This window comes from Brachyistius frenatus, unplaced genomic scaffold (assembly GCF_029030835.1).
Source record: "Brachyistius frenatus isolate BFR_SWC_R1_liver_20210118 unplaced genomic scaffold, ASM2903083v1 Contig_7, whole genome shotgun sequence".
Lineage (NCBI taxonomy): Eukaryota > Metazoa > Chordata > Actinopteri > Embiotocidae > Brachyistius > Brachyistius frenatus.
This window is the reverse complement of record NW_027210606.1, coordinates 659,794-679,294: the sequence shown is the minus strand read 5'-3', so window position 1 is coordinate 679,294 and position 19,501 is coordinate 659,794. Positions and strand designations below refer to the sequence as shown.

The window sequence follows — 19,501 nt, the reverse complement described above, 5'->3', positions numbered from 1 at the left end:
GTAGCACGTTAACACTAACTTATGCTACTGCACCAGTTTCTGTTGATCCATGTCGGTTCATGTTACACTCACGTGTTATTGTCATGTTATTGTTTCCCAGATACCCGCAAGTATTCAGAGTGAGTTACGACACATGGCAAACAACAGGGGCTGTCTTAAATAACCCGGACAGAAATATTTGGAATTAACCTCTCACCACATTACATGACACGTATTACGTGACGCGTGAGGTTGTAATAGAGGTGATGCTCATTTCACATATTTCTGTGACATCGTTTCATTTGTGATGTTACATTTACTGTTGAGAAATATATATGCTTGTGACTTTAAATGATCCCTTAAAAGGTGGTGTGGGTTGTATAAATGCCCATGAAACATGTTAACACAAAAGAGCTCTGGATTTTATTGTTGTCAAAATACTTATTGAATAATGTATATTTGAATCGAAGGTTATTTGTTTAGCATCCGTTCAATAAAGCCTTGAAACTATCTGCAAATTCCAATGATCTAAAAATTATATTAGAAAGAATAAATAAGATGTAATATGACAGCTGGTGTACTGTTAGATTATGACTGGATCATTTTGACAAAATAACGTAACAGGAACTGAAGAGAATCCAAAGTTTAGACAGCAGCGCTCTCTTGTGGATAAACTCTGTAACTGCAACATATGAGCTACAACACACATCAGTAAAGGAAATACTGAGTTCATGACATGTTTGAGAAATTGGACATCAGAAACCAGCAGTGAGTGACGCGATGTACAAAATAAAAACATGTTTGGGAAATGCTGATGATTTCGGGATGAAACCAACGGAGGTTGCTTGTGACAATATATATATATATATTGATTTCTGGGGAGCGGAGGGAAACAACGGTGCGACACATCTGTAATTATTGTTGTTCCACGTGCGTAAATGCACACAGCAGCTCGGTTTGAAGACGCACATATAGATCATGCTGCTGCTTGATGCCACTGCTTAATGAATCTAGTGTAGGAAATACAATTAAAATAAAAGCAGCAGCTCCCGCGGACTCTAAAATGTAGACATTTCTGTTTATAATGAATGGAGGTCCGTGTGCCCGCAACCACACAAACATTCTCCGGGGTTCAGTGTAACAATCTGGGGTTGAACGATCATTTACCTGCAAATAGAAACGTGCCCGACAGAAAAGAGGAAGAAGTTCTTCAGTAGGGTGAGGTGGCTCTGAAAAGAGCCGTTAGTTTGAGGAGCAGGTTAAGCCCTCTCTCCGCGGATGCGGCGGGCCAGCTGGATGTCTTTGGGCATGATGGTGACCCTCTTGGCGTGGATGGCGCACAGGTTGGTGTCCTCGAACAGGCCGACCAGGTAGGCCTCGCTGGCCTCCTGCAGCGCCATGACGGCGGAGCTCTGGAAGCGCAGGTCGGTCTTGAAGTCCTGAGCGATCTCTCTCACCAGGCGCTGGAAGGGCAGCTTGCGGATCAGCAGCTCCGTGGACTTCTGGTAGCGGCGGATCTCTCTCAGAGCCACGGTACCGGGCCTGTAACGGTGAGGCTTCTTCACGCCGCCGGTGGCCGGGGCGCTCTTACGGGCGGCCTTGGTGGCCAGCTGCTTCCTGGGGGCTTTGCCTCCGGTGGACTTACGGGCAGTCTGCTTGGTTCTGGCCATGATTTCTCTCTCTGAACAGGAGGTATGTGAACCAAACAGGAGACGCGCCGCTCTTAAACTGTGTGGCCGGCTGCGACACAGTGACGCGGTTTCAAACCTCCGGCTCCTGATTGGTGAGCGGCCCCTCCCGGAGCTCAGCGCCGCCTTGAGCTGCGGGTCCCGCCGGAATCTGCGCTGCTTATTGGAGCAAAGTCCTTTCAAAATGTCCGCTAAAGCAGAGAGCCAGAGGGCGGGCCGTTACAATTTACCTGCAGTGACAGATGATCCCCATCTGTGTGATGCACTGATTAAGTGTAAAATATAAATAAGTATAAATAAATCGTTATTTTTGTGGCAATTAGTTTAAATTACCACAAAAATAACAGACTGTACATACTCTTTTGGTATTGGATAAACTATAATCCTCATTTCTTTGCCCAGGCAGAACATGTACTTTCTAAAAGTAATGAATTAATACTGACTAAATATTTAAAAAAAAAAAAATGTGATTATAAACCTAAAATATGATAAAAACCCAGCTTTTTAAAGCATAAACTCGGATGTTTTTTTCCCTGAACTTCCAGACACATTAATATGATCACGTGTCTTAAAAATGGATTTGAAACATCGTTATATACAATTCTGAAAAATAATTTTCACCATTATCATAACATCCAACATTTATGTGTTCAGTGGAGGTGAAGATGGAGAGATCAGCAGCATGTACAGGGTGAAGCAATAAAATATGCTCAAAACTAGAGGAAAACGAATCAAAACGTCACTAAGTGGAGCTGGATGGAAACAGTTCAATAAAAGGTGCAATACAATCGTATTAAAGTGCAGCTGTTGAAATAATGTTTTCTCCTTGAAAATTGTTCAAATCATCATAAACCTTCCTGCTTTCTGACATTAAAGCTACGATCACTGCAGGTAGATTATAACTAGACAATAAGCAGCAAGTGAGACAACATGAAAGCATTTGATCATCGAATATAAATACATGTAGAAAAAGATGGAGGATTTGCTTCTTTGAGATGAAGTGTGTGGCTCTTAAAAGAGCCTTTGGGTTGTTAACGGTCAGACGTGTTTACTTGGAGCTGGTGTACTTGGTGACGGCCTTGGTGCCCTCGGACACGGCGTGCTTGGCCAGCTCACCGGGCAGCAGGAGGCGCACGGCGGTCTGGATCTCCCTGGAAGTGATGGTGGAGCGCTTGTTGTAGTGAGCCAGACGAGAGGCCTCACCGGCGATGCGCTCGAAGATGTCGTTCACGAAGGAGTTCATGATGCCCATGGCCTTGGAGGAGATGCCGGTGTCCGGGTGGACCTGCTTCATCACCTTGTACACGTAGATGGCGTAGCTCTCCTTCCTGGTCTTTCGCCTTTTCTTGCCGGTCTTTCCGGCGGTCTTGGTCACGGCTTTCTTGGAGCCCTTCTTGGGTGCAGACTTTGCGGGTTCAGGCATCTTGTTTTTTCGGTACTAACAGCAACGAATGAACTACTGTCTGGCGAAACCTGGTATTAATAGAGGCTCCATGCAAATGAGGCTGTGAGCTCCCCCTCCTGTGATTGGTTGAGCTGCTCACTGTGTTGAAGAGGGAGGATCGTGCTTGTTGCCGCTGAAACCTGCCTGTTAAAATTGGCGCGGATGGTGATCCAGTTTGTTCTCAGCAGACAAATAAAGATTACAAATTTATTAAAAAATAAAGTGAGCAGAACCAACAGGATGAAAATAAACTGGAAGATTTCTTCAGATTTCTCTAAACTGGCTCTAATCTGGTTTTCAGCAGAATCACAACACAGTTTCAACTCATCTTCTGGCTGCATTAAGTTCACAGGATGTTTGTTTCCAAATACTTTCTACAGAAACTAATAAGATCTCTGAGTCGACTGCCAGATGTCTGAGTCGTTGTTTGCGGTCATGAATCCTTAATTATGAACAACTGGTTTGTTTTCTGTAGATACACATTGTTGAAATAATCTACCAAGTGTGCAATTTAGTTTCCATCACACAGAAGTAGGTCCAACGTACAACGATGTCGTCCAGTGACCCAGTCTCATGGTGGCTCAAGGTATGTTCATGTAGAATATTGGTTCTGTAACTCCAGATTATGAGTACAGACGTAGCAGCCAAACCTTCGTGGTTTATTATTATTAGGGCCCGAACACGTAATGCTGCAAAAGCCCTGTTGTTATTATTTCCAAGTGCTCATATAGTTATTGTGTCTTCAGTCACTGACTCTGTACTGACATTCAAAATGAGAGATTAAGGCAGCAGCACTGTTTATGAAGCTCTTCATGAAATGAAGTTTAGATTAGAGATTATTCGTTTAATCGTTTTTCACATCAGGTTTATAACGTTACATCCATGTAATGGTCAATTATATTTTAAGGACATGTAATTATATATTTACAAGTTTATTTCTGACCCACATTAAACTGATAGTTTGTAGCAATTAATAGAAAACCTTTAGAAAAGATGAGTAGTTTCATGTTTGTATGGAAATCAGCTCCTCATCCAGTAGATGTGTTTCCCTGAAAAGTGCCTTTGTTTTGTGGCATGAAGTCTGTTTAACCCCTGAAGACTTCCAGGCTCTTCAGAGCAACTTCATGTGTTGGCAAACAGAGAATATGTGTATCACAGAATATAATGAGAACTTCCATTACAGTTCTGTAATCCCAGATTATGAGTACAGACCTAGCAGCCAAACCTGCTTTGTTTATTATTATTATGACACATAATGCTACAAAAGCCTCATCCTTATGTATTTATTTATTATCTCCTAATGTGTATATAGTTATTGTGTCTTTAGTCACTGACTCTACTGTCCTTCAAAGGGAGATTAAGGCAGCAGTTTATGAAACACTTCATGAAGTTTAGATTAGTAGTTTTATTTTTTTCACATCAGGTTTCTAATGTTACATTTATATAAACTGGGCCACATGCAGCTAATAAGAAACAGAAGACATCTAATCTGGTTTGTTTGACGTTCATATAGAAATCAGCTCCTCACGGAGGAGATGAGTGGCCCTGAAAAGGGCCTTTGTTTTGGGTGTTGAAGGCTGTTTAACCCCCGAAGCCGTACAGGGTGCGTCCCTGCCTCTTCAGAGCATAAACCACATCCATGGCGGTCACCGTCTTCCTCTTGGCGTGCTCGGTGTAGGTGACGGCGTCCCGGATCACGTTCTCCAGGAACACCTTCAGCACACCGCGGGTCTCCTCGTAGATCAGACCGGAGATACGCTTCACGCCGCCGCGGCGAGCCAGACGGCGGATGGCGGGCTTGGTGATTCCCTGGATGTTATCGCGGAGAACTTTCCGGTGCCGCTTGGCGCCTCCTTTGCCGAGTCCTTTTCCTCCTTTTCCTCTGCCGCTCATCTTCACTGCGTAAGAGTTCACAACAGACGATACCAGAGACAGAAGCGCCGCACATTTAACTCTTGACTGAGGACGTGATAGGAGACAGAGGCGGGCCTCTTCTTCTTCTCTGCTTCTTCATGGAGGTCGATGAAGAACTTCGGTGCGTCAGCGCCACCAGCAGGTCGAAAGCAGTAATGCAGGCAAAGCAGGACTCAGTGAAGAGCTTTAGTTGAAGCTTCTGTAAAGTGTGTCTGAGAAATATCTGAAAGTGTGGAGATCATGAAAGCAGCTTCATGTCCTCTTGTTCTGTCTGACCGGACACCAACAGAGCTGCTGTCTCTGTCCAGGGTGCTGAACCTGTGATGCTGCTGCTGAGCTCTGTGGAGCCGACTGGGAGGACCTTTGTTTACAAGTCAGACAACAACAATCAATAATGTGCTGCCACATGTATTCATGTCTGCTGACAATTTATACTTCTCTTTATTTATTTATTTATTTATTTGAGGACAATAAACGCAGCATGATGGACTGTATCACAGAATACATCAGATTCTGTGAACACTCCACCGTACCATCCTGGACTGTACACTGCTTCCCCAACAACAATATATTATATTGTATATAATATATATAGATATATACTGTACTGTATATACTGTGCATTTTATATTTTTACTGCTGTTTTACTGCTATTTTATTGATTTTCTATTATTATCTATTGCTTCCTATATGCTGCTTTAGTGAAAAAAATTCCCCTCGGGGATTAATAAAGTAACTACTTAACCTAACCTAACAAGCTGTGGATCACCAGTGACCTGAAGGTGCTTCTTAATAAGAAGAAAGTAGCCTTCAGGTCTGGGGACAGGGACGAGCTCAGGAGAGTGCAGCGCCACCTGAAGGAGAAGCTGAGAGAGTGCAAGGACTCCTACAGGAGGAAGCTGTAGGCCAAACTCCAGCAGAACAAAGTGAGGGAGGTGTGGACCGGTATGAAGGAGATTACTGGGTTCGAGGGGAGAGAGAGACAACCAGGGGGAACCTGGAGAGGAACAACCAGGGGGAACCTGGAGAGGGCCAATGAGCTAAACTGTTTCTTCAACAGGTTTAGTTCACCACCCTCATCTGTCTCCTCCACACGTTACACCTCCCAAACACCTCTGCTGCCTCTCCCCCTCCCCCCTCTCCCCCCCTGGTGAGCTGCATGGACACAGAGCCCTCAACTCCAAAGGGCTCTTCCTCCATCGACCCCCCCCCACACCCCTTACCCCCCTCTCTGTAACAACTAGCCAGGTTAGGAGACAGCTGAAGAGACTCCACCAGCTCCAGGCTGCAGGACCTGACGGCATCAGCCCCGGGGTCCTGAAGACCTGCGCCGTCCAGCTGGCTGAGGTCCTACAACACCTCTTCAACCTGAGCCTGAAGCAGGAGGAGGTCCAGGTGCTGTGGAAGACGTCCTGCCTGGTTCCTGTCCCCAAGAAGACGACTCCATCTGGCCTCAAAGACTACCGACCAGTTGCCCTCACATCTCATGTGATGAAGGTGCTGGAGAGACTGGTCTTGGCCCACCTCAGGCCGCTGGTGAAATCTTCTCTGGACCCTCTGCAATTTGCGTACCAGCCTCATGTGGGAGTGGACGATGACATCATCTACCTGCTGCAACGAGCTCAGTCTCACCTGGATGGAACCGGTGAATCTGTGAGAATCACCTTCTTTGATTTCTCCAGTGCATTCAACACCATCCAACCACTGCTGCTGAGGGAGAAGCTGCAGGTGGTGGTGGTGGGGGTGGACGCGTTGTTGGAATTCACCAATTGATTCCACCGAGTTGTTTTGATCAGAGACACCAATAGGCAGATTCAATCAGCAAGTTGATTTATTCAGCAACTTCAGCATACATGATATCATGGAGAGCCCAACATCAACCAGAGGTCTCTCTGTTGGAGTCTGATCTGAGCACTTGATATTACATACTTTATACACAGTAGGGCGGGACTTTAGTCTCGGATGTTCCACAAGAGGAGTAACAACTCCTTATAGAGAGTTGGTACCGTGACCTCCTGAATCTGAGTTCAGCTCGCGTGTGAGTTATCACGTACCGAAACTTACTTCGTGTTTTCATGACCTTGGGCACACAGCTGTGTGCAGTATATATTAATGCTGAGTCGACAGGGTTACATATAGTATCATAATAGCATTTGATTAAAGACTGGATTAAACATATATATATATATATATATATATATATATATATATATATATATATATATATATGGGCATAGCATAAGCATAATCCACCACAATTTAAGCATAATTTACCACAACGTCCACCGTCTCCTGGATCAATGACTACCTGACAGACAGACCACAGTTTGTCCGTCTGGGCAGTGTGCTGTCTGATACGGTGGTCAGTGGTACTGGAGCTCCTCAGGGAACTGTTCTGTCTCCCTTCCTGTTCACCTTATACACCACTGACTTCCAGTACAACTCAGAGTCCTGCCATCTGCAGAAGTTCTCTGATGACTCTGCAGTGGTAGGATGTATAAGGGATGGACGGGAGGATGAGTACAGGGCAGTAGTGGAGGACTTTGTGGAGTGGGCGGGAAGAAATCACCTGCTCCTGAACGTGGCCAAGACCAGAGAGATGGTGGTCGACTTCAGGAGGAAGACGACGGCTCCACAACCGCTGAGAGTTCTGGGAGAGGAGGTGGACATGGTGGAGGAGGACAAGTATCTGGTGTCTCCATGACAACAGACTGAACTGGAAGACCAACATCAACGCTGTCTACAAGAAGGGGATGAGTCGACTCTTTTTCTTGAGGAAACTTCGATCCTTCAATGTGTGCAGCAAGATGTTGGAGATGTTCTACCATCTGTTGTGGCCAGTGCTTTGTACTTCTCTGTGGTCTGCTGGGGGAGCAGCATTAGAGCCGGTGACACCAACAGACTTAACAAACTGGTTAAGAAGGCCGGCTCCATCATCGGCTGCAAACTGGATAGTCTGGAAAAGGTGTTGAAGAGGAGGACGCTGAACAAACTGTTATCCATATTGGATAATCCTGTCCACCCTCTCCACCACCTGCTGCAGGGACAGAGGAGGACGTTCTCCAAAGACTCCTTCAGCTGCTGTCACAAGGACAGATACAGGAGATCATTCCTGCCCACTGCAATAATACAATAACTCACCTCTGGTCAAATCCATCACACAACAATAACACTGTTGTCTGTTTTCCTTGTTTGTTTAAATATAAAAAAAATTAAAAAAAACTGCACTATTGTTCAGTTAGTTTGAATTTAATTATTCTATTTTATTTTATTGTATATACTGTGCATTTTTATATTTAATATGTTTTACTGTTATGTTATTGCTTTCCTGTATCTATAAATGCTGCTGTAGCAAAAACAATCCCCCTTGGGGATTAAGAAAGTAACTACCTACCTGATCACATGACAGTGGAGAACAGATCTGTTTTTACAAAACATGTAAATAATGACACACAACTCATTCAAAACAGCCTTAAAATAACATGTACAGCATCTTTCAGCATTAGTTTATTTATTCATTCATTTTTAGATGGAATTCCTATTTAACAAAATAAAGAAATAATCACATTGATATTTGACCAGAAATAATTGAATGACATGTCAACAGCATCCCTGCAGACTAGTGGTGAGTTAGCTGTAGTGATAGTTGGTCTAAACATCACTTATGTGGGTATTTATTTGTGAATTATAACCTCTGAAATAGTGTGAAATTAATTTTCCACTATTTATAAACTACTGGATTTCAACAGATTATATAATTGACATCTCAAACAGTTCCGGATAGTTTGTTCTCAGATTTAGTGGGTGGCTCTTAAAAGAGCCTTTGGGTTGTTAACGGTCAGACGTGTCTACTTGGAGCTGGTGTACTTGGTGACGGCCTTGGTGCCCTCGGACACGGCGTGCTTGGCCAGCTCCCCGGGCAGCAGGAGGCGCACGGCGGTCTGGATCTCCCTGGAAGTGATGGTGGAGCGCTTGTTGTAGTGAGCCAGACGAGAGGCCTCACCGGCGATGCGCTCGAAGATGTCGTTCACGAAGGAGTTCATGATGCCCATGGCCTTGGAGGAGATGCCGGTGTCCGGGTGGACCTGCTTCATCACCTTGTACACGTAGATGGCGTAGCTCTCCTTCCTGGTCTTTCGCCTCTTCTTGCCGGTCTTTCCGGCGGTCTTGGTCACGGCTTTCTTGGAGCCCTTCTTGGGTGCAGACTTGGCGGGTTCAGGCATCTTGTTTTTTCGGTACTAACAGCAACGAATGAACTACTGTCTGGCGAAACCTGGTATTAATAGAGGCTCCATGCAAATGAGGCTGTGAGCTCCCCCTCCTGTGATTGGTTGAGCTGCTCACTGTGTTGAAGGGGGAGGATCGTGCTTGTTGCCGCTGAAACCTGCCTGTTAAAATTGGCGCGGATGGTGATCCAGTTTGTTCTCAGCAGACAAATAAAGATTAAAAGTTTATTAAAAAATAAAGTGAGCAGAACCAACAGGATGAAAATAAACTGGAAGATTTCTTCAGATTTCTCTAAACTGGTTCTAATCTGGTTTTCAGCAGAATCACAACACAGTTTCAACTCATCTGGCTGCATTAAGTTCACAGGATGTTTGTTTCCAAATACTTTCTACAGAAACTAATAAGATCTCACTGATCATATGAATTAAAAACTGCTCAGTCAAAGATCAGTCTGATCGATGTAATACAGTTTTATACACATTAGAGAAGAACATGTTGTTGTGCTTCTGGATTAATTCAAATCAACATAAAGACTCTCCTTTGCTCCCCATCAAACATTCAGATACTACAAAGAGCATTTATCAAAGTTCACTAACGAGACTCAACTCTGCTGTTAGTGATGTGATTCAGTCGGAGACAAACAGGACTGGAATAAATGGACTTGTGTTCAGCACATCACTGTACAGATGTTACATAAAACAATGGTGTTTTCCTTGTTCTACAAATTACTGCAAAAGTGTATTATTTCAGGCCCCATAAATTAAGACTGATCGTGCCAGTAGTGTCACATCTGGAAGTCTAATGTAGAAAACAAAGCAGTCAAACCTTCTTTTTGTTCCTGTAAAATCCTGAATAATGACTATAAAGTACATTTTGTGTGGCTAAACTGGACAGAAAAGTGCTGTTAAGATTCCCTATTATATTTAATGTATTATAGATACACAAAATTATTATTTATTATCTCCTAATGCTTATACACTTAGTGTCTTTAGTCACTAACTTTGGATGAGATGAGAAAGTATAAAAAATAATCAAAATGTTCTCCACAAAGTACATTTAATTATAGAGTAATGTTTGAATTATGAAGGAGAGAGAACAGATTTTGAATATTATTTGTTAAAAATGTAATTATACTGTAAATGAGGTTTGTCTAATGAAGCACTTCGAAGTTTCTTCTTTTATTGTCCATCCTGCACCAGATCAGAGGAAAGTCTCTCAACCCTGAAGAGAAGAATCATCTCTGAACTACCAGATAAATCTGTTCCAGTAAAATGTGTTGAAATGGAACCTAATTAGAGATGAACACTTATTTCTGGCAAACATCTTTTTATTGTTTCGTAGGTTTATTACACCGAACTGTAAATGATTAGAGGAAAATAAAAATGCACATTTGGTCATTCACAGATTAAATACGGTTTCAAGTCTGAACGGAAATCAGCTCCTCACGGAGGAGATGAGTGGCCCTGAAAAGGGCCTTTGTTTTGGGTGTTGAAGGCTGTTTAACCCCCGAAGCCGTACAGGGTGCGTCCCTGCCTCTTCAGAGCATAAACCACATCCATGGCGGTCACCGTCTTCCTCTTGGCGTGCTCGGTGTAGGTGACGGCGTCCCGGATCACGTTCTCCAGGAACACCTTCAGCACACCGCGGGTCTCCTCGTAGATCAGACCGGAGATACGCTTCACTCCGCCGCGGCGAGCCAGACGGCGGATGGCGGGCTTGGTGATTCCCTGGATGTTATCGCGGAGAACTTTCCGGTGCCGCTTGGCGCCTCCTTTGCCGAGTCCTTTTCCTCCTTTTCCTCTGCCGCTCATCTTCACTGCGTAAGAGTTCACAACAGACGATACCAGAGACAGAAGCGCCGCACATTTAACTCTTGACTGAGGACGTGATAGGAGACAGAGGCGGGCCTCTTCTTCTTCTCTGCTTCTTCATGGAGGTCGATGAAGAACTTCGGTGCGTCAGCGCCACCAGCTGGTCGAAAGCAGTAATGCAGGCAAAGCAGGACTCAGTGAAGAGCTTTAGTTGAAGCTTCTGGAAAGTGTCTGAGAAATATCTGAAAGTGTGGAGATCATGAAAGCAGCTTCATGTCCTCTTGTTCTGTCTGACCGGACACCAACAGAGCTGCTGTCTCTGTCCAGGGTGCTGAACCTGTGATGCTGCTGCTGAGCTCTGTGGAGCCAACTGGGAGGACTTTTGTTTACAAGTCAGACAACAACAATCAATAATGTGCTGCCACATGTATTCATGTCTGCTGACAATTCATGTCTGTGCTACACAGTGAAGCACAGACGAGGTAACAGACAGTTTATACCTTTTCTGAGGAGGACGGATCAAAATCACATTCGTAGGTGGTTTGAATCGGAGGATCGGATTTCTTCATCCTCAGTTCAGACTCTGCTGGCTCAGATTGATGACTTCATTTTCAGAGACAGATGGAGCAGAATCTACGCTAACGAACAAGATGTATATGTTCACACTGTGGAGGACAACGATAACAAGTCCACAGACAGAAGGCCAAATAAACTGTCAGCTGCCACGTCTGCATCGTCAGCGTAACTGGTTCAAATCCTCTTCCAGTGAAAACAGTATTTGATCCTGTGCAGAAAAAAACTGTTTCCAATTAATCCGCTGAATTCACATCTGATTTTTCATTCAGTCCTTTGTGTTGAACTTCTTCACAGTAAAGTCATAGTTTCAGTGGAAACTGTCGGGTGTTCAATTAGTATTGAATTATTTCACTCAGATCGATAAAGTAGAATATGATGAGATTTATAGATGTCGGAGGGAAATTGGTGTTTGTAATTTACTAACTTTGACAGACTGATGCAGTCTGATCACAATATTGACTTTTTCCACAGAAAACGACTCACTAACACAACTATTACCTCACGTATCCCTTCCAGTCCCTTTTAGTGTGGATATGCTGTATGTTTGACGCCCTCGACCACTTATGTTGGTGTGAGAAGGGAATTATAAAGTATGAACATAAACTTTATAAGCTGCACTTTTCAGGTGATGGTCAGCGAGAGCAGTGTAACAATCCTACAGGGTTTTAATATCAATGAAGCTCGCTAGTTGTGGCTGTACGCATGTCATATCAAGCAGCCAACAAAGGGAACAAAAGTGTTATTGTCTCCTCTTTCGATGACATTTTAAGAGTGACATCTGATTTTGCAGTCTCATTTTCCTAATTAATGATTGACCTACAGCCACAGCTGTTAATGAGGTTAAGGCGCCCTGCAGTCAATGAAACACAGGAGAGGAGTCATCCTCCTTTTCCTCCACAGGACGAGCTGTCTGCAGAATAAAACCTGTCTGAATAATAATAATAGTGTTTCTGTTGTTCAGCTGTTGCTCCCTTGTATAATCAGACACAAGAGGACAGTCAGCAATCTGTTCCCTCAACAGGTTTGGCTTCTTAGCGTGAAGGAGAACATTTCCAACCACAACACAGTCACACATATACAGCTGGATCCATTATGTCTGATTTTATTTTAAGCTTTAAAAAAAAAAATACTGTGTAAAATGTGTAAAATCAAACATTACACCCGTTCTGCCTCTATGACAGGAGATCATCATAACATAAGTCGAAGCAAAATCTCATTCCTTAATGGAAAACAAAATATTCCAGTGGGAAGTGTCTGTTTTGTTTGAGAGCTGTGATTTCTCAAAGTAAAATAAATTTGGACAGCGGCTTTGATCGATTAACCGTGATATTAGTACGTTGACTGGGAAAGTTTAGGTTCATGTTTGGAGAAAACAGTATGTTGAAGTCCACAACCGTTCTAGTTCCACTACTACAATGTTTGTACTTTCATTTTACATCAGGTTATTGTTATTCAGGTTATTCAACAGCACCTGATCACAATCACATCACACGAGGGGATGACACAAACAAAAAGTGAATTTGAACAAGGCCTCTCCATGCAGGAGGCTGAGCGGACTTCGCCCCGGGTCTTCCTGCTGTTTGTTCTGCATTGTCTGGGATTTCATTTATTGCATGTCACTCTCGACTGTCATCGTGTTGCACTAAAGAGGAACATCACTTTAGGACATATTGCACAACCTGACAGACACGCTGTGAGAGAGTTTTTCCTCCGATTTGTCTGAACTGTCCTCTGGGAGCTGAGGACACGTGGATGTTTCTATAGTTTGTGGAAGAGGACGAGGACATGTTTCTATCCTCTTCTTTGAATGTTTAGTTTTTCTTTTCTTGTCTTTTAGGGGCAAGACAGAGGGTGTTCATGGACCGTTCAGTTTTGGGGGAAAAAAAGGAGATTGTCGCATCATAGAAAGTGTTTCTGCTGAATGAAGCAAACACAAACAGGAAAACACATTTTCTAATAAAAGGTGGTCAGAAAACTGAAACATTGTGAACTGAATGCAGCCAGATGTTGAGTTGAACCGTGTTGTGATTCTGCTGAGAACCAGATTAGAGACATTTAAATTAAATCTGATGGAAACTTCCAGTTTGTTTTCATCCTGCTGGTTCTGCTCACATTCATTTTTCTTTTTCCTTCTTATTGTTCTTCAGAACAAACTGTTCTGACCTGACTGTCCTTCAACTTTAACAAAGGCAGGTTTCCATGTGAACTTGCGCATTCCGCCCCCTCCAGTCATGTGAGCAACTCAACCAATCACCGATGAGGGAATCTGCACTGTTATTTGCATAGAGTCAATATAAGAAGAGTGACTCGCTACTTCTCGGTAGATTACTTCTCACACAGTAACGCGCTAAACAAGATGCCTGAACCCGCCAAGGCCGCACCCAAGAAGGGCTCCAAGAAAGCCGTGACCAAGACCGCTGCCAAGACCGGCAAGAAGAGGCGAAAGACCAGGAAGGAGAGCTACGCCATCTACGTGTACAAGGTGATGAAGCAGGTCCACCCGGACACCGGCATCTCCTCCAAGGCCATGGGCATCATGAACTCCTTCGTGAACGACATCTTCGAGCGCATCGCCGGTGAGGCCTCTCGTCTGACTCACTACAACAAGCGCTCCACCATCACTTCCAGGGAGATCCAGACCGCCGTGCGCCTCCTGCTGCCCGGTGAGCTGGCCAAGCACGCCGTGTCCGAGGGCACCAAGGCCGTCACCAAGTACACCAGCTCCAAGTAAACACGTCTGACCGTTAACAACCCAAAGGCTCTTTTAAGAGCCACCCACTAAATCTGAGAACAAACTATCCACATCTCTGTGATGATGTAACCTTTTTAACTACTTTGTGATTGTATACATAAGAATGTGTGTATATCATGATAAATGTACTTTGGGCCACATTTGCAAATGTCAGACATCATTTGTATGAGAGGTCCATACTGATTATAACATTATGTCTACTGTGGTGTGTATACAGAAAACAAACCATCCACAAGTGATATTATAAACCAACTATCTACTATAATCAATGTAACACTGTACCTACTTTCTCTGGTGAAAGATTACATCGAAGAACTGAATAAATATAATTTATTATATAATCTCGGACATGAAGCTGCTTTCATGATCTCCACACTTTCAGATATTTCTCAGACACTTTCCAGAAGCTTCAACTAAAGCTCTTCACTGAGTCCTGCTTTGCCTGCATTACTGCTTTCGACCAGCTGGTGGCGCTGACGCACCGAAGTTCTTCATCGACCTCCATGAAGAAGAAGAAGAGGCCCGCCTCTGTCTCCTATCACGTCCTCAGTCAAGAGTTAAATGTGCGGCGCTTCTGTCTCTGGTATCGTCTGTTGTGAACTCTTACGCAGTGAAGATGAGCGGCAGAGGAAAAGGAGGAAAAGGACTCGGCAAAGGAGGCGCCAAGCGGCACCGGAAAGTTCTCCGCGATAACATCCAGGGAATCACCAAGCCCGCCATCCGCCGTCTGGCTCGCCGCGGCGGAGTGAAGCGTATCTCCGGTCTGATCTACGAGGAGACCCGCGGTGTGCTGAAGGTGTTCCTGGAGAACGTGATCCGGGACGCCGTCACCTACACCGAGCACGCCAAGAGGAAGACGGTGACCGCCATGGATGTGGTTTACGCTCTGAAGAGGCAGGGACGCACCCTGTACGGCTTCGGGGGTTAAACAGCCTTCAAGACCCAAAACAAAGGCCCTTTTCAGGGCCACTCATCTCCTCCGTGAGGAGCTGATTTCCGTATAAAAATATAACGACAAACTGAATAAGTTCATCCTTCTTTTATGACTCACTTCCTAAACACTGGTTTAATAAATGTCTTGTCTCAGTTCTGTAAATGTCGGTGAAACTATTTAAACTATAATATATATGTATATATTTTATAGTTTAAATATAATATATCAGACAGATTTGCCTGAACATTAAAATATAACACTGATCTCTGCAGCTGCTCTCGTTCAAATCAAAATGAAATAACGAGTCTACTCTGCTTCTCAGCCTCCTTTCAACAAACCGCAAAATAAATGATCATGGAAGTTTGATCAGTGGAAATTAACAGTTCAATTAATTTGGTGATTATTGATGTTCATTTAGTGCCACGTGTGAAGAATATGGATGTAAAGTCAGGAACAACAAGGAGCTGAAAATCATTGATTAAACAAACTGGTCGTTCAGATGTCTTCATTCAGCCGAGGAGGTTTTCCAGGTTTCCATTCACCAACATAGATAGATATATATATATCTCTATATATATATATATATATATATATATATATATAGATATAGATATCTATATATATATATAGATATAGATATCTATATATATATATAGATATATCTATATATATATATATCTGGGACTAGAAAACAGGCTTTTATTCTATTAAACAACCTGATTACTAGTATTCATATTAATTAACCCTCACACGTCATCTCCATGTGTTCTTCTAGTCCTGCCTCTCTGTTACAACCTGATTTTATTTGCCACATTAAGTCTTTTTCATCACATAACTGAACTTACTTTTCACAGGAGAACCAATGTTTTACAGAACCGCCTTTTATTTCTCCCTCTAACGATCTGCTCTGACTCGTCGCTGTTCTGCAGTATTTTCTGTTTTATTTTCCAAGTTTTCTGTCAAAGTTCCAAATATTTCTCTTTTGATTTAAATGAAATGGAAAATATGATGTATGTTATAAAATTATGTTTGTTGCAAGTTTCTTTATAAACACTGAAAACAAGCAAATCTTAGATCTTCTCTATTTGACTTCATGAACTGCAAACGTCGCTGCAGAGTCAGTAAACAGCACCACGAACACACACTGAGTCACATGAGCAGCTCAACCAATCACAGGCAGGGGGCTCTACAGTTATATTTGCATGAAGCCTTGTTAAGAGCAGCGAGTCTCTCGGTGACCTTCATCCGTTTCGTTGCTGTTAGTACCGAGAAAACAAGATGCCTGAACCCGCCAAGTCTGCACCCAAGAAGGGCTCCAAGAAAGCCGTCGCCAAGACCGCCGGAAAGACCGGCAAGAAGAGGCGAAAGACCAGGAAGGAGAGCTACGCCATCTACGTGTACAAGGTGCTGAAGCAGGTCCACCCGGACACCGGCATCTCCTCCAAGGCCATGGGCATCATGAACTCCTTCGTGAACGACATCTTCGAGCGCATCGCCGCGGAGGCGTCTCGTCTGACTCACTACAACAAGCGCTCCACCATCACTTCCAGGGAGATCCAGACCGCCGTGCGCCTCCTGCTGCCCGGGGAGCTGGCCAAGCACGCCGTGTCCGAGGGCACCAAGGCCGTCACCAAGTACACCAGCTCCAAGTAGAAAGATCTCCAGCTGGAGTATCAACCCAAAGGCTCTTTTAAGAGCCACACACTTCATCTGAGAACAAACTATCCACAGAGATGGTGACTCACTGTACTTCTGATTAATCTAGTTCACGTCCAAGGAGCCTCTCCAAGCCTGACTTTGTCCTGAGATTATTTCTGAGATTTTTATATTATACAAGAGTTCCATAATTTAAAATTACATCTTTATTATCCATTAACACATGTAGGTTATGATAAAAAAGGTGATCTCATCTCGTTCTTTAAAAGTAATGGTGTGAAATAGGAGCCTGTCACCTACTTCACTTCCTTACATGCTTTAAACTGTCATCCTGACATGACTTGAATATCTTCCTGTTGTCAAGCGTATTCATGATAAACAGGATTGGTCATTAAGTGGAAGAATACAAATGAAAGAGGTATACAAGCCTAAATAAAAACTCAAACCGTTTGTGTCCAGTTACTGAGACTTGCTGTTATGACTTAAATGAAATCAATGAATGTTATGATAAGATATCATAAACCAGGCGAGACATTTTGAAATAATCTGTTGGAACAAACGAGGCTGGTCAGTGAACTTCATTGGCTGCTCACAGGTACATTTAATAGATGTGTGTTGCTCATTGAATGGAGATACATTAATATTAAAATTGATAAAACAGCTGCTCAGCATCAGGACTTTGAAGGTAATTAAATACTGAGGAATATTTTATAAGGGTTGCTGCCTTTAGCTTTACAGCTGTTTATTGGACTGTGGACACTGAAAGCCTCAACAAACTATTAGCAGCAGTGATGGACGAGACTTCCTCCACCTGGACGTCTCCTCCCACTGACCAGCCGCGTTTCACCTCTAATGTTCAAGATGCTGAAGAAGGTGTGTTGTGCTTTTCAAACTGAAACACATCCCCATGTGACTGTTGTCATTAAGGCCGACACTCATTGATAAGATATTTCTGGAGTCGAGATGCAATGAAAATGTGGCACCGACAGCCGAAATCCTCCGTTGCATGTCCGCGGAGCGCAGGACGGTTCCTGGCAGACCAACCAGGCGTCCAGCAGAGGACGGCAGAGGACGGCCCGCCCTCTGGCTCTCTGCTTTAGCGGACATTTTGAAAGGACTTTGCTCCAATAAGCAGCGCAGATTCCGGCGGGACCCGCAGCTCAAGGCGGCGCTGAGCTCCGGGAGGGGCCGCTCACCAATCAGGAGCCGGAGGTTTGAAACCGCGTCACTGTGTCGCAGCCGGCCACACTTTGTTTTCTTCTCTGGAACATCTTTTCATTCAAGCTATTGTTACTGTACTGACACAAAGTCCACATAAAAATGTAAAGTGAGGTGTTGTGGTTATTTTTAAATGTGTATTTAGCATCTGTAGTTATGGATCAAACTGAAGAGACAAAAAGGAAACAAATCAGACCTAAAAAAAAAAAAAAAATGCTTTCTAAGGCTCAGTGGTTTGATGGAGATCCTGGCTGCTGGCTGAAGCAGTAGATCACTACATGGGTGCAACACAAACAATACGTCCCATTAGAGTGCCAGAGAGCACCCAGACCCAAACTCCATCTGACTCTTCAGAACGCAAATGTGCAAAAGAAATAGGTTTCACATAAAGTTTACTCACATTTCAACCTCTAAATCTGTTGCATTAACAGAATAGCCCAGGAAAAATATATATTCAATTGATCCCTTTATTCAGTATCGTATTACAAATAAATCAGTGCAATCAGCATCTTAACACATTATTTCCAGAGGGCTAAAGCAGTATTAAATACCTAACATGCTTAAAAGACCGATAACAAAATAAAACACAGTTAATAAAACTCAATTTCCGTTTTGTCGATTACCAAAACAGTTTGACAAATTGTAACTTCTTCATGGAAACGTCAAACATGCAGGCTGAGGCGAGGGAACAGATTTGTGTTGTGTTCGTACTCTGTGGGTTTTGCCGACTGTGCTGTACAGTGCAGACGGGTCATCTACAGACTGACGTCCTAATCTGTAACGGGTCAAGCGTGCTCAGAGAATTATAAAGGAAATAATATCTTGACATAAAAACTCGCAATAATGGAAACAAATGTTTTTATTTTGTACCAAGAAAATGGACTCACCCTGGGGTGCCGCTGGTAAAAGTGACAACAGTGTACTCTGCATCTTCCTCATCCTCCTCTTCATTCTTCTTTCTGTTGGGCTGAGGTGTCATAACGTTGGAGTAGAGAGGATCTCATCCAAAGTGTTATTGTCAACCTGTTCCTGCAAATGCTTCACAATAAAAGCTTTGTCAAAAATTATTTTTAAATGCTAAACAGCTTTTAATTTGAAATGGTGGTACTGTGCACAGGAAGATCTGAAGAATAATGTGTGTATGTATTTAAATTAATGTATTAATAGATCTATCTTCATGACATGTGTGAACGTTTTAGTCTTATTATTTCACCTGCAGTGCTGGAGGTGTCAAACGGACCGAGGAGCAAATAAGAAATAAATATAAAATCATAATTCAAAGCGTGAGGTAGGTTTGCTGTC

The 19,501-nt window shown here is 43.4% G+C and overlaps 8 protein-coding genes across 8 annotated transcripts; 3 read left to right on the top strand and 5 right to left on the bottom strand.

The window, feature by feature from the left end:
• Nucleotides 1-1,237: 1,237 nt before the first annotated feature.
• LOC138615634 (histone H3) lies at nt 1,238-1,649 on the bottom strand. The gene has a single exon (XM_069689385.1). It carries the CDS (start codon nt 1,647-1,649, stop codon nt 1,239-1,241), a length of 411 nt encoding a protein of 136 aa, XP_069545486.1. The 3' UTR covers nt 1,238.
• A 726-nt stretch (nt 1,650-2,375) lies between these two features.
• On the bottom strand, nt 2,376-3,090 carry LOC138615633 (histone H2B 1/2). The gene has a single exon (XM_069689384.1). It carries the CDS (start codon nt 3,088-3,090, stop codon nt 2,716-2,718), a length of 375 nt encoding a protein of 124 aa, XP_069545485.1. The 3' UTR covers nt 2,376-2,715.
• Nucleotides 3,091-4,541: 1,451 nt separating this feature from the next.
• Nucleotides 4,542-5,051, bottom strand: LOC138615631 (histone H4). Its single transcript, XM_069689383.1, has one exon. It carries the CDS (start codon nt 5,002-5,004, stop codon nt 4,693-4,695), a length of 312 nt encoding a protein of 103 aa, XP_069545484.1. The 5' UTR covers nt 5,005-5,051; the 3' UTR covers nt 4,542-4,692.
• Nucleotides 5,052-8,730: 3,679 nt separating this feature from the next.
• Nucleotides 8,731-9,258, bottom strand: LOC138615630 (histone H2B 1/2). The gene has a single exon (XM_069689382.1). It carries the CDS (start codon nt 9,246-9,248, stop codon nt 8,874-8,876), a length of 375 nt encoding a protein of 124 aa, XP_069545483.1. The 5' UTR covers nt 9,249-9,258; the 3' UTR covers nt 8,731-8,873.
• A 1,288-nt stretch (nt 9,259-10,546) lies between these two features.
• Nucleotides 10,547-11,110, bottom strand: LOC138615629 (histone H4). The gene has a single exon (XM_069689381.1). It carries the CDS (start codon nt 11,061-11,063, stop codon nt 10,752-10,754), a length of 312 nt encoding a protein of 103 aa, XP_069545482.1. The 5' UTR covers nt 11,064-11,110; the 3' UTR covers nt 10,547-10,751.
• Nucleotides 11,111-13,982: 2,872 nt separating this feature from the next.
• LOC138615628 (histone H2B 1/2-like) lies at nt 13,983-14,712 on the top strand. Its single transcript, XM_069689380.1, has one exon. It carries the CDS (start codon nt 13,996-13,998, stop codon nt 14,368-14,370), a length of 375 nt encoding a protein of 124 aa, XP_069545481.1. The 5' UTR covers nt 13,983-13,995; the 3' UTR covers nt 14,371-14,712.
• A 248-nt stretch (nt 14,713-14,960) lies between these two features.
• On the top strand, nt 14,961-15,364 carry LOC138615627 (histone H4). The gene has a single exon (XM_069689379.1). The coding sequence runs from the start codon at nt 15,008-15,010 to the stop codon at nt 15,317-15,319; it is 312 nt and encodes a 103-aa protein (XP_069545480.1). The 5' UTR covers nt 14,961-15,007; the 3' UTR covers nt 15,320-15,364.
• Nucleotides 15,365-16,586: 1,222 nt separating this feature from the next.
• On the top strand, nt 16,587-17,050 carry LOC138615626 (histone H2B 1/2-like). Its single transcript, XM_069689378.1, has one exon. It carries the CDS (start codon nt 16,604-16,606, stop codon nt 16,976-16,978), a length of 375 nt encoding a protein of 124 aa, XP_069545479.1. The 5' UTR covers nt 16,587-16,603; the 3' UTR covers nt 16,979-17,050.
• The last annotated feature ends 2,451 nt before the right edge of the window (nt 17,051-19,501 follow it).

Bases quoted from the DNA above. Each gene is read 5' to 3' on its own strand.
- LOC138615634 (XM_069689385.1), bottom strand. From the start codon at position 1,649: ATGGCCAGAACCAAGCAGACTGCCCGTAAGTCCACCGGAGGCAAAGCC.
- LOC138615633 (XM_069689384.1), bottom strand. From the start codon at position 3,090: ATGCCTGAACCCGCAAAGTCTGCACCCAAGAAGGGCTCCAAGAAAGCC.
- LOC138615631 (XM_069689383.1), bottom strand. From the start codon at position 5,004: ATGAGCGGCAGAGGAAAAGGAGGAAAAGGACTCGGCAAAGGAGGCGCC.
- LOC138615630 (XM_069689382.1), bottom strand. From the start codon at position 9,248: ATGCCTGAACCCGCCAAGTCTGCACCCAAGAAGGGCTCCAAGAAAGCC.
- LOC138615629 (XM_069689381.1), bottom strand. From the start codon at position 11,063: ATGAGCGGCAGAGGAAAAGGAGGAAAAGGACTCGGCAAAGGAGGCGCC.
- LOC138615628 (XM_069689380.1), top strand. From the start codon at position 13,996: ATGCCTGAACCCGCCAAGGCCGCACCCAAGAAGGGCTCCAAGAAAGCC.
- LOC138615627 (XM_069689379.1), top strand. From the start codon at position 15,008: ATGAGCGGCAGAGGAAAAGGAGGAAAAGGACTCGGCAAAGGAGGCGCC.
- LOC138615626 (XM_069689378.1), top strand. From the start codon at position 16,604: ATGCCTGAACCCGCCAAGTCTGCACCCAAGAAGGGCTCCAAGAAAGCC.